Raw genomic sequence first — 17,400 nt, forward strand, 5'->3', positions numbered from 1 at the left:
CAGCTGAGCTGCAACAGTCAGTGGACACCACTGCTGCTCAACACCCACCATGAGGACAGGAAGCTGATGGATGCTTCCCAGAGAGCATCAGTACAAATACAACCTCAGAAACTCGGCTCGGCTCTTTGGCAATCCCATAATGCAGGTCGTAGGGTTTGCACACCGCTCACCATTTCTCTCTCTCTCATCTCAGTGTTAGATCCAAGCCGCCCACCTCCCGCCCTTTAATTTCACTGCAGGGTCACCCACTTTGGGATTATGCTCATATCTCCCATTGTTGTGAGTGCACAGAGCACCCCACCCCAAAGCTCCCAGACGCAGCCAGGCGCACCCTCCAGCACACTGCTTTGGTGCGAGGTGAGAAATACAAACGGTGAACAGAAGTTCAGTTCCAGGCCAAGGCAAAGCAAAGCTTCACGTCCTGTTAATACATAACATAAATCACAGAATCACATAATCATGAAGGTTGGAAAAGACTTCTAAGATCCCCAACCCCGACCCAACCCCACCACTGCCCACGTCCCTCAGTGCCACATCTCTGCTCCTGAGCACCTCCATGGATGATGACCTCCCAGCTCCCCGGGCAGCTGTGCCAGTGCCTCACTGCTCTTTTGGAGAAGAAATTGTTCCTAATACCCGACCTGACGCCCCCGGTGCAACTTAAGGCCATCACCTCTCATCCTAAGTACTCAATTAAACGCATTAACTTCCTCAGCCCGTCCTGGGATTTCAGGCTGACTCGTGCTGAAGCATCCCCACATCCTTCCCCTTGCAAACACAGCCCCGGGGAAAGTCGCCGTGCATAAACGTGGAGACAACCAAACATTTACAGAGTTTAAAGTTACAAAGGGCAAAACTTTGTAGCAGCGCTCAGAGACCCACGCACAGCTGAGCGCTGCTCCGTGCATTTACAACGAGAGGATCTCCTTCCCTTCTCTCTTTCGCACGAAATCTGCACTGTCAGCTGCGGCTGAACGGCAGGAGGAGGACGGGGCTGCGACCCACGCAGGTCGCCCAGCAGCCGCAGCCCCGCGCCCAGCCGTGCTCACCCGGGACGAAGCGGAGTCCCACCCGTAGGGCAGCTCCTCGGTGCTGGGAAGCACCGAACCCAAACCCGTTCCCCGCTCTGCCTTTCCCCACCCCCTGCCCGGGGCCCGGGGAGCGGAACGCGGAGCGAAGGGGGGGGATGCGGGAGTTGGGCACGCACGGCGCCCGGCACCGCGGGGCTCCGGGGCGGAGGAGCGGCGCCTGGAAACGGAGCTCGGGCTGAGGAAGGGCTGCAAACCCTCCCCGCGTCCGCCTGCGGATCTCGGGGACTTACCTCGCGCTCGGGGTGATGCTAGGAGCAGCGCGCTGAGGCTCAGCAGCAGCACGGAGGGGCGCGGAGCGGGGGAGCGCTGCCGCTCCGCAAGGAGACGCTTTGACATCTTAGCCCGGACTGAGGGAGACAAACTTTCATCAGCTGGGGCTGGAGAGCAGCACCATCATATACAGTTACAGAGAGGAGAGAGCCGGGACTCAGGATGTGAGAGATTTCCTGCATGCAGTTAACTCCAAACCCCTCCTGCTCCTGCATCAGCCGCTGATGAGTTGGGCTCTGCTTTCTTAGGAAAAAAAAAAAAAAAAAAGTTTGGTGCTTTTTTTTTTTTTTTCTTCTGTTTAAAGAGTCCCTCTCTCTCTCTCTCCCTCTCTCTTTTTGGCAAGGTTAATTCTGTTGACCGTTGCACCAAACGAACCGCCCGGCCCGGCCGGGCTGCGCTCCCCGCACCGAACAGCTGAGCCCCGCACGCTGCTGGCACCGCCCCCCGCCCCGCACCGCACCGCAGCTGCCCGGCATCCCCCATTCCCGCAGCGCTGTGCTGAAGCACCCGACAACACACGCGCAGAGCTGCCAGATGCATTTGTTCAAATCTTCCTCCTTCAAATGATCGTTACCAACCGGGAGAATAACCTAACACGGATTATCTAATCCTTGGTGTGCCACCAAAGCACACACAGTGCCCACGCGTTGCACGGTGCTGCAAAGCAACAGAAAGTTCCCAGTCCTGCAGACCAACACAGAACTTTACAGTGCAGTTTTATTTTTGGGTCAGTTTTCTCCAGTCTTGCAGTTTGGGTGTTGATACTGATTTCTGCCTGTTGATCCCATATTCTTTCTACATTAAACAACTGGTTAGAGGGGTTCACGTCGGATTATAGGAACAATTTCTTCTCCAAAAGAGCACTGAGGTGCTGGCACAGCTGCCCTGGGAACAGGGGCTCACTGTTCCTGGAGGTGTTCCAGTGCCATGGGGATGTGGCACTGAGGGACGTGGGCAGTGGGCATGGCAGGTTTAGGTTGGATATTAGGAGGAAGCTTTTCCCCCAGAGGGTGGTGACGCACTGAACAGGTTGCCCAAGGAGGCTGTGGATGCCCCATCCCTGCAGGCATTCAAGGCCAGGCTGGATGTGGCTCTGGGCAGCCTGGGCTGCTGGTTGGCAACCCTGCACATAGCAGGGGGGTTGAAACTAGATTATCTTTGAGGTCCTTTTCAACCCAGGCCATTCTGTGATGCTATGATGGGATGGGTTGGGGATCTGAGAGGTCTTTCCAACCCTGATGGCCCTGTGGTTCCACGTAGGGACATGGGCAGCGGGCATGGTAAGCTTGGCTTGGACTTGGGGATCTTTTCCAGCCTTAGTGATTCTGTGATTTTATGTACAGCTTTAAATCCCTAACTGATTTAAATCCCTAATGATCCCTGCTTCACCACCATCTATTACATTTTAGCAGCTAAGCTCAGCATGGTTTCATCCCTTACAGTAGAAACTAACAATCCCCAATGCCCTTCTTATTAAGGAGATGCGTAGTCCACATAGCACAGATTTGCAGAAAAATGGCAGGAAAGCCATCAAGTCATTCTTATGCCTTGAAGGCCTTTCCCCCCATTTAAAGAAAAAAAAAAAAAAAGTATCAGTCAAAGGGAACCAAGGGCTTTTAAATGGAGTTCTGGGAATCCCACGTGGCTTTTCACTGAAGTGGCAGTGTTTTATTTTGAGTACCAATATGCACTAGCAGAGAAATGCGGAGCCAATTATATCTTGGTCATTCACCAGCATGAATGAAGCAGATATTATCCAGTTCCTCCTCCAAATCATAACAAGGAAGGAAGCCTTACTTGCATCCCACTGCCCTAATTTCAAGGGGTTGGAGTTGATACACTGATAGTTCACCACAAAAGGGCCCCAAATATTTGTCGAGCGACAGCCTGAAAGGAGCCCTACCAAACTGCAATGGCTCTGGCGAACAACAGTCATTTTCACAGCCTTCTCAGAACCCTTCTGTAAAACACAAAGCAAAACCAACCCAAGAGGGAAAAGTGAAGTTAACCTGCAGTGCCCTCGCTTCGCCGCTCTGCGCCCAGGAGAGGCCGAGCCCCGACTTTTCCTTTCTCATGTCAAACCACCTCCCACAATTAGTTTTACGAGGCTTGGCTTATCCCCTTCCGAAGAACAAGGGCGAGTTTCCCTGCAGGAAATGAAAATTGCATCCAGGTTGTGGGGCTGCTTCAAAGGGGCACAGCCCCAGCCGGCAGGTCGCTCCCTGCCTCCTGCAGCTTTGTTCTCAGCGCTGCCGGGGGGGGGCACCGCTTCCCGGCTCCTATTTACCTTTGTCTTTTTGCTACTTACACATTTTTCTTCTTCATATATATATTTTTTTCCTCCTTGTCTTCCTGACTGTACGTATTTTCCTTTACTGTATTTGTTTTTCCTTCACTTCAACCCTGTGTAACTATTCTTTCCCAGCCGCGCTCCCCTCGGTGCTGGCTTAGGGCTGTCCTGCAGTAGCAGCAGGGTGTGAACAGCTCAGAGATCTTTTCCCTCTGTCTTTACATCCCATCACCGAACTCACGGCCATTTCCCTTTGTTAGGACAGGCAGAGGGTGGCACACACTGCCGCTATTGGCACTCAGCCTTACGGCTCAGCCTCCCACTGCATCGCGTCCCCTTTATTCCTCCCTCACTTCCTCCTGGTTGGATATCAGGAACAATTTTGTCTCTGAAAGGCATTGGAACAAACTGCCCAGGGAGCGGTGGGGTCACCATCCCTGGAGGCATTCAGAAACTGTGGAGATGTGGCACTGAGCAACACGGTGATGGGCACAGAGGGATGGGTTGGGGTTGGGCTTGGAGTTCTGAGAGGGCCTTTCCCTCCCCACTGCCACTGTGGCACTTGGAAAGGGCAGCTCAGAGGAGCTTAATGTTCAGCCCGCATCTACACGTGAAAAATGAATCCATGTAAAAAGTTCACGTGATTTTTAACAGCTCACATCTGACTGTATCAAGATGCATGCAGTTAGCTTGGACTCTGGTCATCACATTACTTGCTCACGCAGAAGCTCTTGTTCACGTGGCACTGGAAAGGTCAATTCAGAAGAGAGACGTATGGAAAAGACAGGTATGGAATAACTTCCCTGGAAACAGCGTAACGTGAGGGTGTGTACGGACACCAAGAGATGCACTGAGGGAAGCATCAACTCCCATTGGGAGAAAGAGTTTTGAGAAGGAGCTGGTTGCTGCTGCAGACCCATCTCCTTTCGGATATCCTGCAACTGCAGCATCGAGTGCTATCCAGAAATGTGAGTCCTTCTATTCCCATCCGTGCCAAAAGGCACGAAGGCTTGCCTGGGCTTAGCTACAGGGTTCTGCATTTTTGGGGCCTCCAGGCTGAAGTTTTTGCTTCGTATTGTAAACAAAACAAAACAAAAAACATTCCTTTTTCCCTTTGAAAGCCGCGTGTCCCCCCGCCAGCCACTGAGACTTTGTGTCTCCAGCCCTCCCTCACTTCATTAACTCTCTGCAGCATCTAGATCCTGCTGGATGGTGACTGCAGGGGCAGATTGCAGCACTCTGTAATTAACAGGCGGAGATGGAGCGTGTTGTGGCATGACCCTTCAGCACAGAGCTCTGCTGCAGACCTGTCCCAGAGCTCAGCCAGCACATTCCCAGGAATAGCATCCATCCACTTTGTGCTCTGGGGTGAAATACTTTCTCTGTTACATGGATCTGGATGGTTTCTGTGCATACTTGGGAGAAGTTGCATTCTCTAGATTTCCTGGTCTATGAGGGCAAGTTTCCATTCTGCATATCTCACTGAGTGTGCACACCCCCACTGGGCTGTCATGCTGCCTCAAGCTGTGCACAGTGCCGGAAGCGAGGTGTTAAGCCCATGAAATGCAATGCAAGCTCAGCAAGCTTGCCCCTGTGCTATCAATAGATACGCCCCTCCCTTCCTTCCCCTTTGCAGCTCCCTGCGTTGCTCACAGCCTTGTTCACGTCCTGTCCCAAACGTCCCATGATGCTGAATTCACCCACCGTTGCTCTGACCTCTGAGCAGAGGCAGCACCACCCAGCACCCCACTGCCACCACTGCCCCATGCCCCAATCCCCAACACCCACCTGGTGTCCCTAATTCCACAGAGAGTCTCCTTGGCTGCACATATGCAGGAGATGCTTACAAAGTTGAGTTTGGTTGAGCGGAGCTTCTTTATGAGGTGTCCTTGGGGGTGTTGGAAGGAACAGAGCCCTCGTAGGAAGCCAAGGATGGCTGCATCCCATGGACAGCTAATGCTGAATTAATAGAATCACAGAATCATTAAGGCTAAAAAAGACACCTTGGATCCCCAAGTCCAAACCCAGCCCACCCCCACCATGCCCACTGCCCGCATCCCTCAGTGCCACATCCCCATGGCTCTGGAACACCCCTGGGCGTGGTGACCCCCCCTTGCTCCCTGGGCAGCTGTGCCACTGCATCACATCATTCATCAAATCATTCACTGCAGAGCCCCTGAGCTGAAAGGTTTTTAAGTACATTTCTTTTTAGATAACAGACACTAAACCAAGTCCCACCTTGCCTTCATGATGAAGCATTATAAAATTATATCCTTCCATGGAGAAAGGCCGAGGGAGCTGGGGGTGTTCAATCTGGGGAAGCGAAGGCTCTGGGGACACCTCATTGCAGCCTTCCAGTACTTGAGGGGAGCTTACCAGCAGGAGGGGGACCAACATTTTACACAGTCCAAAGGCAATTGGACACAGGAGAATGGTTTTAAACGAAGAGAGGGGAGATTTAGGTTAAATGCCAGGCGGAAATGTTTCACTTGGAGGGCAGTGAGGTGCTGACACTGCTGCCCAGAGCTGTGGTGTCCATCCCCGGAGGTGCCCACGGCCATGGATGGGTTCTGTGCAGCATGAGCTGGGGGGGGAGAGGGGAACAGCCAGCCCACAGCAGGGGTGGGAAGTGGATGAGCTTTAATGTCCCTTCCAACCGAAGCCATTCTGGGATTGATATTCAAGTATCACAGGAGGGACAGTGGCCGGGGCATGAGCACATCACCCTCCTGCCCTGCCCCGCTCCTCTGCAACGCCGTGTTGAAAAATAGCTTCTTCTCTCCAGCAAAGCAGGGGAGGAGGGTCAGCTGTAGTGCTGATTAAGCTCTCTATAGTGCTTTATAGGGAAACTGCACAGCCTGTTGCAGCCTGCTGTAACAGGGCCAAGGGTGAAAGAGCCACGAGGAGCTCAAGCAAGGGCAAACAAAGAAACCCACCGCTCCAAGGATACAGGACCTTCACCACAACAACAGCAACCCCCTGAATTCTTTGGCAGTTAAAACACAAAGACCCAAACCTCATGCGCTCCCTCGTTACATTCTTTTCCTGTAGCATAAACCCTCGGTCATGCAAACGCAGAGCTCTGAGCGCAGCCCCCCCAGCCACGGAGCCTCCCTGTGCCCCTCCTCTCATCTCCATAAATCAGAGCCGGGCTCCGGTGTGGCTGTGCAGCCCCAAAGCACTGTGTGTCCTTGGGGTGCTGCCACATTCCTGCCCAGCACCGCTGCAGGCGGTGGTGACCGCCCTCCACAAAGCCCAAAGCAGAGGGATTGCACCCTTGGCACCCCACGTCCTCTCCCAGAGGACCCAGCCAGCTCCCTGCTTTTTCCACGGTGCAAGAAGCATCATCCTAAGCTTTGCTACTCATTTCAGCAGTTGCAGTGAGAAGTGTCAGCTCTGCAGTGGGATCGTAGAATCCTAGAATGGCCTGGGTTGAAAAGGACCACAGTGACCATCTGGTTTCAACCCCCTGCTGTGTGCAGGGTCACCAACCAGCAGACCAGGCTGCCCAGAGCCACATCCAGCCTGGATCCTTGTAGCAGACTGGGAGCTACAAACCCTTTAAATACAACAACTTGCTAAATAAGTTTTTTTTCTGACTCCAGACCAGACTTGGAGAATAAAAGCTTTGATCCGTTGCTACAGATTTCAGTGTCTCCCTGAAAACAAAAGGAAAAGAATCCCACAGATTTTTACACGTCTCACAAGAGGACAGTATTCAAACTCAGACCAAAATTATGAAGTCATATATTTTTAGCATTCCTGTCTAGCCACAAAACAATGCAACATCCATCATCATAAATGCTGCGGCAGTAAATTAGGAGGACAGCGTATTTTTGGATGTTTTTAAAGAAGAAAGTAAGTGTTTCTAATGGGAACTTTGAGAGAAATCATTAAAAAGTACCGAGGTATTCATCCTGGCAGAATGAAATCAATTAGCTCCTAATCCCATATTGTTTAGGGATGGAAGAGTGAAGCAGAGCTGCTTTTATAGGCATTCTCTGATTGTTACTTCCTGATGCAAAACTTCTACTTGCTCCGGCTCACAAACACAGCGAGTGAAATCTCAGAACTAAAACAAATAGAAGCAAATGTTGGTTTTGGAACATCAGCTAATAGTATTAGATGGAACAGCCAGCCCATAATTATATATCTTTCATGCAGCTTAGCTTATGCCATTACATAATTAAATTTAGACCAACGAGCCCTCAAAGTTATGTTTTTCCATAATAACAAACACAAAAATTATATATGTGCTCCCAGTAGCATTACAAGTTAAGTATATACTTGGTGACACTCTGCAGTAAGTGGGCATTCGTTGCCAATCCCTCTGGTGTTCACTGCAGTAACGTTAGTCACGAAGAACTCATGTGGATCTAATGTGTGGTGTATCTCTCTGTAAATCAGACTGCAGAATAACAGGGAATTCCCCCTCTGGGACATCACTGCAGTGCTGAGGACAACGCAGGTGCTCAGGGAGGCTGCCCTGTTGTCACTGCCTTGCTGCCATCATAAGCCTCCAGCTCGGCACTGATCCATGGAGAACAGCATCCTTTCCTCATCGTCCCCCCACATCCCAGCCTGTCTTTCTCCTGCCACGTTCTGTGGCGACACAATCTCAGAGGATATCCTGGTTATAAAAGCTGCCCTGAATATGTGTGTGTTTGTTGTTGTGTTGTTTGAGCTCCCTGGCCACAGTTACGTGTTATAATTCCTTGAAATGATTGATTGCTGAGGGCACTGTCCTTCAGACACCACTACCAGGTAAGCTTCTGACTGAGTTCAGGAGGACACCAATCCCACGACCCCCTCTTCACAGAGGCGTCCAATATCCTGAGTTGGAAGGGACTCATAAGGATCACTGAGTCCGACTCAAGTTTGATCACAGACTTTACTAAATCACAGAATCATATGACTACTTGGGTGGGATGGGACCTCAGAGATCACCCAGTTCCAACCTCCACTGTGCACAGGGCTGCCAACCACTAAGTCACACACCAGATCCAGGGCCCCATCCCACCTGGCCTCGAGTACCTAAAATTCATCATGTCATCCCAGAAGGAGATACAAGGAGCTCCCTTCTTTTAGGGAATCAGAAGCTCTAAGAAGCACGAAAACATCAAATATAATGGGAAGTCTCCACGTTACTCAGGCACAGCTTCATGAGCTGCAAAAGCCTCCCTTTTAAAACACGTTAGGTAGTGCATTATTAGACAGCCCAAGTGAGAAGATGAAGCTAAAATACATCTAACAGACACTGTCATTTTCTGCTTTAAGTTTCCAAAGCAACACGCAGACCTGTAGTGACTCCAGAACCACGCACAGCCTATGTGTAATGTTTGTTTGCATGAGGATCTTCCTATCATTCTATGTTAATGACCATTGTAGGATACTGCAGAAGGTAAAAGCAGTGAGAACAAAGCCCAGAAATACATCACTGCGACTGGGGAATCTCTTTCCTATTCCTATCTGCACAACGTGAACCTCAAGCACTTTATTCTGCTCTTCCTATTTACTAATTCTATGTAACTGTGGGTACCGTGAGCACATTTCTGCAGTTTCTTCTCTTTTCTTAACCATCCCGCAGCTGCTGGAGAGATGATACACCTCATTATCTCGTTCTGTGGGTCATCTAAAATGGATATGAAGTAATTCTACCTCCTACAGCTTTGGGAAGGAGCCAAGGAGAACTACGATAAGATGCCTGACAAAATTAAAAATAAATAAATAAATAAAATCAGAACGCTTTTGATTTCCAGCATACAAATGTGTTTTCATTTGGCGTGCTGCTTTTGGCAGGCCTGCCGTAACCAAACAGACTGCTAGAGGAAAAAACAGGACCTCCCCAAACACTCCCAGTTAGCTCAGTTGGGAAACAAGTTTCACTTCCAGAGGCAAACTCGCACCGTGCCCCTACCAGCAGGGGGGCCAGCACTGCTCAGCAAGCAGCGTGGGCTCCTCTCTGAGCAAGGACTTGGGGAAGGGATTGCTGTCATTCTGATCTCAGTGGAAGATATGTCGAAGCTTGGGAAGTATTTTCATCCGTATGCTGAGTTTCTCTGCCTGCAGTGTATCCTGGTACCTTATTTTATCCTAACTTTTCTTATGCTGTGGTGTCCTTCTTGCATTTAACTTGTGGCACCGCTTTCTAATTGTCCTTTGTTCAGAAGTTTGCAAATTGGGAGTGCTGGGACCTCGCAGCCCCACTGCCTGGTTGGTGCTGGGCAATGGGGATGGCAGCAGGGGCTCATGAGGAGGGCATCTCCCCAGCATCCAACCCACAGCCCCGTTCAGCAAGAAGCACAATGAGAAATAAACTACACAGGCTGAAGACGTATGAAATATGACCCTGTGGGACAACCCCGTGCACTGATCTGCTCTGCCAGTGAACAAGGGACCAGTCAGTGCTCCGGGAAGGACAATTAGCTGCCCATTAAGCACACAGGCATTTCTGCCCCTGAAGTCAAAGGAGCAAACATCTCTGCAGAAGAGGCAACTTGGGGTATTTTTGGCCATGAAGCTCATACTGTGAAAGACGTATTGGGAATGGATTCCTCCAGAGAGAGCTGCCAGAAGTTTTATCCCTGCTTTCCTGTGCTGTTTTCCTTGTAAATCAGCCCTCTCACAAAAAGCATTACACTGACATGGCCAGTCCCAGATCCTAAGCAACAAAACTCCAAGCAAGTCTTACCAGACAGTCTCCTCTTCTATCTGATCGGCTGAGTAAATGTGGGGAAGCAGCTATTGGTTTGCACACACATACACAGGAAAATATTTGGGCTTAAGATAAATCCCCAGAATATCGTAACCGTCAGCACTTTACATTGCAATGACTTTCAGCCCTTAAGGATGTGTTCTGTTGGTGGCAGGTGGACGGTTGGACTGGATGACATTGGTGGTCTTTTCCAACCTTGGTGGTTCTATGATTCTATGATTCCTGGCAGATGAAATTAATTATATGAATATGCAAAGCAATGCTGTGCCTTGCACACCCAACACTGCTTGTGTTCCACAAGTGGGCTCCATTTTTAACAGCGCAAAACTTTAGCCTATTCCAAGCCTTCAGCCTAACTCTACTTACAGGCTTGTGTTTAGAAGGAAAAAGCTGAGCTGCTGAGCCTGAGCACCCCAAAACCATCTCACCCTTACCAACACTCATCAAATGCTGTTCTGCACTCACACACGCACCAGGAGTGAGAAAACAACTCACCGAGGGGCCGAGGAACAAACAGCAATGCCTACCATCAGCAGTGCTAATCCTTGTGTAGTTGTATCCACGGGAGAACGTGCTCCTCCTGCAGGTACGGGGTGTGTGCCAACAGACAGAGGAACTGCATCTGAAGAGAAGGAAAATTCCAAAACTCAGCCTGCATGGGTGATCTCCAGCACAGGCTGGGAGCTGTCTGTGCAGCATGCTATCCAGTGGTGAATGCATTCTTTATTTTGAAATGCCTGCAAGTCCAAAGCAAAATTATGCCAATTTTGTCCCTAGTTCTAAAGTTTATTAAGTTGGTGCCTACTTGTACAGGGCTAAGCCTGTGAGGCTGATGTTTTTCTGAAGTAATATTTTCCTGTATAATCTATTTTCTATTACAATGACTTGATTGTAGAGCTGAAATGAGAGCCAGGATTGATTTCTGGATACATTATCAGATACCTCCTTTTCTAAGGCCCAGAAAGAGAAATTAAGTTTACAACAGAGATCACTTCTGTTATTTGGAAGCAAAGATTTCATATCATATAAAGCATTCCCAGACAGTGATTTGTGTCAGGCGTTTTGCTTACTGGGTATGCCCCCAAGCTTATTGATAGGAGAAAATTTCCACCTCACATTGCTACGTATTTGTCATGTAAAAAACTGCATTTGAAGAAAAATAAAAACATTTCAAAGTAACCATTCTACAAAGCCAAAGGATTTTGTGAACAGCATACCTGCTTTTTAGACGGCGAGAAGGTGGAGATACCAATGAGCCGGGGGATGTGAAGATGCAGCAAGCCAACGTGGTACCATCCTGAGGATGGCCAGCAGAGACGAGAGGAAACCAAGTACCTGGAGAGGTGTCCTGTCCCAGGCAGCGTGCTGATGGGGTGCTGAGGAGCAGAGAGGAGGCTGAGCCATCACTCCTCAGCCATCACGTGCTTCGTTTCCACACCAGGACCTGGAGCCATGGTTTTCTAAGAAGGATCAGCTCCTCTGTTTGGTGAGAGGTGGCACTGGGCACAAACTGGAATGTGAGAGGTTCCCTCTGGCTGTCAGGACTACAAGCACATTTAAATGTATACAGTAAAGCAGGTGCAAATGTATATAATATTCCCCTACGGTTGCATGCAAGAGGTATTTCTCACAATTCATCAAACTTGATGAATCCAAGCTGCATTTCTTTTAAGAAATCAAGTAACTAGACGTTAAGGAACAAAAACCACCAGGTTCCTACTGAGCTCCTAGGGGATTTTGGCACTAGGAAGTGTCTGCAGCTGTTGTAGTGAGCTGTAACTGGGAGAAAGGTGGAAAGATAATCCTTCTGGTCCAGGCTAGGAGGTTACTTGTGTCGGTGCATTCAGTACTAAAACCCATCGCTGTGTGGTAGAGGCCTTTGTGTCTGAGGCAGGCCATGCGTTCCTCCTGGAGAGCAGCAGAGGGATTGGTGAACCCAGAGGGGAGCGGACCCAGCATGCAGCTGAGCTGAGAGCCCTGAGGGATGTCCTTTTTGCAGTTCCTTTTGTGAGTTCCTCAGCTTGAAGCCATGTGTGGTCCAGCCCTGACATCAGTCCCCAGTACTGCACTGCTGGCTTGGTTGAAGACTTCCTCTTCAGGGGAAGTTCTGGCAGTTCCTCTCTCATAGCAAACACTGCCTTACCTTGTGTGTCCTCTTGAAATGTACTGAACCAATTGCTGAGCACATAAAAATATCTATCTGGAATGCAGTCTGTTTATTCAATAAATCTCTGTCTTCTCCGTGAGCAAAAATTAACATCCTTAATCCCACCTTACAAACCAGGAAGCTGAAACACAAAGAGGGAAAGCAATGCAATGGAGAGGTTCCTGGGGGCCAGCACAAGTCACGCAGCTGGAGGCCATTGGGGCAGCCAACGCTCCGCTCACAAACATCGCTCTCCCAGAAAAGCTGACCTTGCATCTTGGGCTGGATTAGCAAAATAAAGCACAGATAGCAAAGGCCAACTTCCAGCCTCGTTTGAACACACTCAATGAAGCATTCGTGCAACAGAGGTTAATGCTTGCAATGATTTTTTAGCATAGAATTTGTGGCGCGACTTCTCGGGCACTTTCAATAGTTGTGTTATTTTTAACAGTACCAAATAAAAACACAACAGTTGGATAAATATTATATTCATATTTTATTCCATAAATAAATTCCATTGGTTTTAAGCCGGTTGTTTTTACTTCCAAAATGTACAAATAAAGATTTAAATATTTTTGAAGGTAGCGTTGCAGATGGTTTTAGTTCTGCAGTTTTGATGCAAACATACTTCTTGGCACGGCTTCTTAATATGCCATTCCTATAAATACTTAATGCTTGCAGAAGTGGAGTAAAATACATATTAAATTAAAAAACACCAAAAAAAAAGAGAGAGTTAAGACCGAAATTTTAAATATTGCTTTTTAACAGGTAAACTTGCTATGCGAATTCACTACATAAACAGGAATAGAGTCCTTCAGAGAGCTCCAAGATTGGTCCCTTTTGGTATGTTAAGTATTAATGTGAAACTGCTGCTGCTATGATTATGTGGTAATGCTATTTCAGCTAGTTTCTAAACATAACAAATAATGATATTCGTTTTTCTTTAGTTCAAGGATTTAACTCGCAGGAAATCAATTAATAGAATGCTTCAGAGAAATAAGTTTCCCAGGTCTTATAAACTCGGCTCTATTGCTACAGAGATGTATACTTTGAAACAGATTAAGATAAATAACACCACTGTAATTCGGTATTTGCATTAAAAATTCTTAAAATTATTTCCTCTGGGTACACTGACCATAAGTTGATGCTCTGAAACAGCTGTGCTCCTTTTTAGACTGCCTTTGCTTACTTGAAAGTTGCCTTAAAATTTCGATTGAAATATAAATGATCTTTCTTTTTATATAAAGCGCCAAAGATAAGAAAAATACCTCCAGGTAATTAAGATAACAGCAAGTTTTATGGCTTATCTAACAGTCAAAGGCATTGGAGATCCAATTATGATGATAGGCAAGAGAATCCTTTGTCACTCAGTGTTCCTTTGAAGGAGCTGGTCCAGTAATTGCTGGGAAAGAAAGAAAAACAGCCTTAAGATGGGGTTAAACATCAAGAGGTGAAGTAGAAACCTTCAGTGAAGCTGTGAGGTGGCACAAGACTCCTCAGAGCTCAGATCTACCAGCTACGTTACTCACAAAATGAAAGCACCGATAGCTGTTCCATCTTGGGCAGGAGCAGCATGGCTACATGGAGGCGCGCAGAGCAGTTCAACAAGGAAATGCCATTACATGTGGATGGCATGGAGCAGGATTACCTGGCAGTGCCTCAGACCTGCACCTAGATTAATTGTGCTCAGGTAGATTTCTGCTAGGATAAATGACTCATTTTTAAAAACTAAAGGCCTTAGGTGCATGCTACATCTTAAGCAGTACCTCATGCTAAGAACACCATCAGCCCTCAGGGTTTGCACATGCTAGCACAGATATCCCCACAGCTTCATGGACCTCTCCCAGGAACCTGCCCTTCTGGGAGCACTGCTGCAGAGCTGCAGGCTTTGCTAGAGAGAAAAACTATTATGCTAACCACTGCAAAACAGCAAGGCTTGGTATCTGAGAGCTCTTCACCCCATCATAGTTGAAGGAGGGAGGATTTAGGTTGGATATCAGAGGGAAGTTCTTCTCTATGAGAGTGGTGAGGTGCTGGAACAGCTGCCCAGAGAGGCTGTGGATGCCCCGTCCCTGGAGGTGTTCAAGGCCAAGCTGGATGGGGCCCTGGGCAGCCTTGTCTGGTATGAGATATGGTGGTTGGTGGCCCTGCATGTGGCAAGAGGTTTGGAGCTTGATAATCCTTGAGCTCCCTTCCAACCCAAGCCATTCTATGATTCTATGACATAACCCCGTTACTTCTGAGGGACAGCACTGAGGGCTGGGGTGTATAATAGCAAAGAGAAGCACATAGATATCAATATCAAATCCACACGTAGATCTACCTACAGATCAGTGGTCAGACATTCATCCTGTAAAGCAGCAAAGGCGCCTTATGGACCCACACTGTGCACTCACAGGGCGTCGTTACCTTTTTGAAGATCTCCACGCGCATTCTGTTGCTCTGGATGATTATCCGCTTCTGTTTTTCCTCCTGCTTCTTTTTTACTTCAGGCAAATTGTCATAAATCCTGGAATGAAGTTAGAAAGTTAACTTCACCCATCATCCCCGGGACTTGCAAATAACTGGGAAACGTTTTCTCCACTGCAATTCTTGGCATTAATGAGTATCTCCAAGTACTCAAATTAGATCCGTGACACAGAACAAGCATTATAAATTTTTGACAATAATGGTACAAAAATCTCACTTCTTGAACAACATTGCTCATTTTGGACTAAGGAATAAGGAGAGATGGGATCAGGTTATCTCCATGCAGCAGCGCAATTCTGGGGAAGCTTCTAATGGGCTCACTGGATTTGATTTATAGCAGCACGGTTCAGAACAGAATGTGGCCTGCATGCTAGCTCTTCTAGCCTGTGAGGTGACCAGGCAATCGCTGGCCTTCAGTGTGAGGCAGATGTGAATAGGAGTGAAGTCTAAACTCCAGTGGTCTGTACCTTTTGGATCTCATGTGCATCTCCTTCTCCGGAATGAATCTTTCCTTTGGTTTGAAGAGGTTATCTAGCAGAAGGAAAACAAAGTTAGTCAGAGGAATCTGTGTTGTCTGAAGTTTTAAGCCTCGCATCTCAGTCATGATATGAAATTCCTGATTAGACTTCTCTTGGCTTAAGATCAGATCCGTATCTCCGTAAGTTGGTGGAAAGGCACTGAGAAACTTTATCTGGAGCTGAATTGGATCCCAGAACTGCCCTGTGGACAGGGAAGGATGGATAAGCCCACAGCAACCAGCATTTTTCCTTTATTTTAAACACATACAACTTCTGTCATTGCCACACGCAGCGGTGTTCACTGATGTTCAGCCAGGCAGCAGCCACCAGTGCTGCCGTACCAAAGGAGCCAGGCAGGCAACTGAGTGCATCCAGCAAACCATACCCCCTGCTGATGTCTGCCAGGAAGCTGGCCAGGCACCAGCATTTCCATTTCAATTTACACTTAGTTTGCGGGGCAGTGTGTAATTATGCCAAGCACTAAGAGGAAGAAAATTGTATTACTCTTTGCTGATCAGATGTGAGGATATCTGAGATAACTCCAACGAGCATTTCCCTGGATGCAGGGAAATAAGTACTGATCTCCGTAGTTGGTGGGTCCCAGGAATAGGTAATTTCAGCATCTTTGCTGAAATGGTCTCTGAATAGGAAGGTATGCAGGCAGGACACAGATGGCACAGAGGACAGGGTGCAGTGCCCTGCAAGTCTCAGTAAGCTAAGAGGCAAAGGTATTTGCAAGTGCCTTCGCAGAACATATGTATAAGATAAATACGTGTGCAAAGCTTTAAGCACTTCCATTTGCCAAGGAAGTTTAGAAGACATAATATATATCACAGCAGGCACCACATCGGCCTCTTTCTGCCATCTCACTGAAGAGACAAAATACAATAATCAAGGCAAGGAAATAAATACAGGGAATAATTTGTTCCAGAGCTGCCCGGTGCAGACGCTGGCCCAGAGCAAAGCCAGCCACCGCTGCCCAAAAAAGCCCCCTTCCCCAGCAGGTCTGCTTCCCCGCTGCTGAAGACACCAAATGTTTCAGGGATATTTATGGAAGTTGTCTTAGCAACCAAACAGCCTCAAGCAGGGGATGGGGCTACACCCAGAGGCAAAGCTGTGCTCGGATTACCGCCTTGCTCAGGAAAATGCAGCGTGCCCTGGGAGACTGCTGCTGCATCTCTGCAAAAATAAAATGGAGATGTGCAGCAGCCTCTATTCTGTTCCAGCACCCTTTTCAGGACGCAGGACTGGGACTGACTTTCCTCCACTCAGTGGTTTTCTGCACTAAGTCATTAATACTGCATCTTCATGTCTACAAGCAACGTGCTCGACTGACTGGGAAAATATAATTTGCCTTTTATTTAGTAGGGGTTTTATGCTCATTTTTATGCTCATTCATTTAAAAGGAATGAACACTTGGATGCTATAGCTGCCCAAATAATCCTTACACACAGGGGAGCAGATTGCTGCTGTGACCCAGACAGACCCGGTGGGATGGCAGGGACCCTGTGGCACCAGCTTACTGGGACCAGTGTGGATCCCAGCATGGTGCCCTGCTGCTCAAGACTGCAAACCTCATTTGGCAGCTCAGGACTGCAGGACACATCCCTTCCCCAAGGCATCCTCTAACCCAGACAATGGCACAGGATCACGGCAGGGAGTTGGAACTGGATGATCTTTGAGGTTCTTCCAACCCAAGCCATCCTATGATTCTATGATTTCCAGGAAAAGGAAAAACACACTGCTATGGGAATTATTTTTCTCCTTTTTTTTTTTTTTTCTGAATAAAAGCTGTTAATGACAGATTAGCACTTTGAGTATAACACTCTCCAGATGATACAGAAATGGTTCTGAAGGGCATCAGTCTCATCTCTGCCTGCAATTTGGATGGGAACTCCATG

General features: G+C 48.1%; 2 protein-coding genes across 6 annotated transcripts in view; both read right to left on the reverse strand.

Annotated features, from left to right (window-relative positions):
- The window catches only part of ADAM12 (ADAM metallopeptidase domain 12), a 181,236-nt gene extending 169,637 nt beyond the window's left edge, over window positions 1–11,599 (reverse strand). For 2 of the 4 annotated variants that reach the window (NM_001270714.5, NM_001142850.5), the window contains exon 1: window positions 1,322–1,577. In NM_001270714.5, coding sequence (NP_001257643.2) covers window positions 1,322–1,427 — 106 coding nt within the window. In that variant the 5' untranslated portion in view covers window positions 1,428–1,577. Of the gene's footprint in view, window positions 1–331; window positions 422–1,321; window positions 1,578–5,439; window positions 5,611–10,893; window positions 10,989–11,583 lie in introns of those variants that run through there. The other 2 variants (XM_040702488.1, XM_040702484.2) reach the window with 2 other exon arrangements.
- A 1,390-nt stretch (window positions 11,600–12,989) lies between these two features.
- C10orf90 (C10orf90 homolog) overlaps window positions 12,990–17,400 on the reverse strand; it is a 63,423-nt gene continuing 59,012 nt past the window's right edge. For both annotated transcript variants that reach the window (XM_040702801.2, XM_046943086.1), the window contains exons 7-9: window positions 15,449–15,512; window positions 14,922–15,021; window positions 12,990–13,914 (exon numbers count right to left, since the gene is read on the reverse strand). In XM_040702801.2, the coding sequence (XP_040558735.1) occupies window positions 13,876–13,914; window positions 14,922–15,021; window positions 15,449–15,512 (203 nt within the window). In that variant the 3' untranslated portion in view covers window positions 12,990–13,875. The remainder of the gene's footprint in view (window positions 13,915–14,921; window positions 15,022–15,448; window positions 15,513–17,400) is intronic.

The sequence above is a fragment of the Gallus gallus genome, chromosome 6 (genome assembly GCF_016699485.2).
Source record: "Gallus gallus isolate bGalGal1 chromosome 6, bGalGal1.mat.broiler.GRCg7b, whole genome shotgun sequence".
NCBI classification, from domain to species: Eukaryota; Metazoa; Chordata; class Aves; order Galliformes; family Phasianidae; genus Gallus; species Gallus gallus.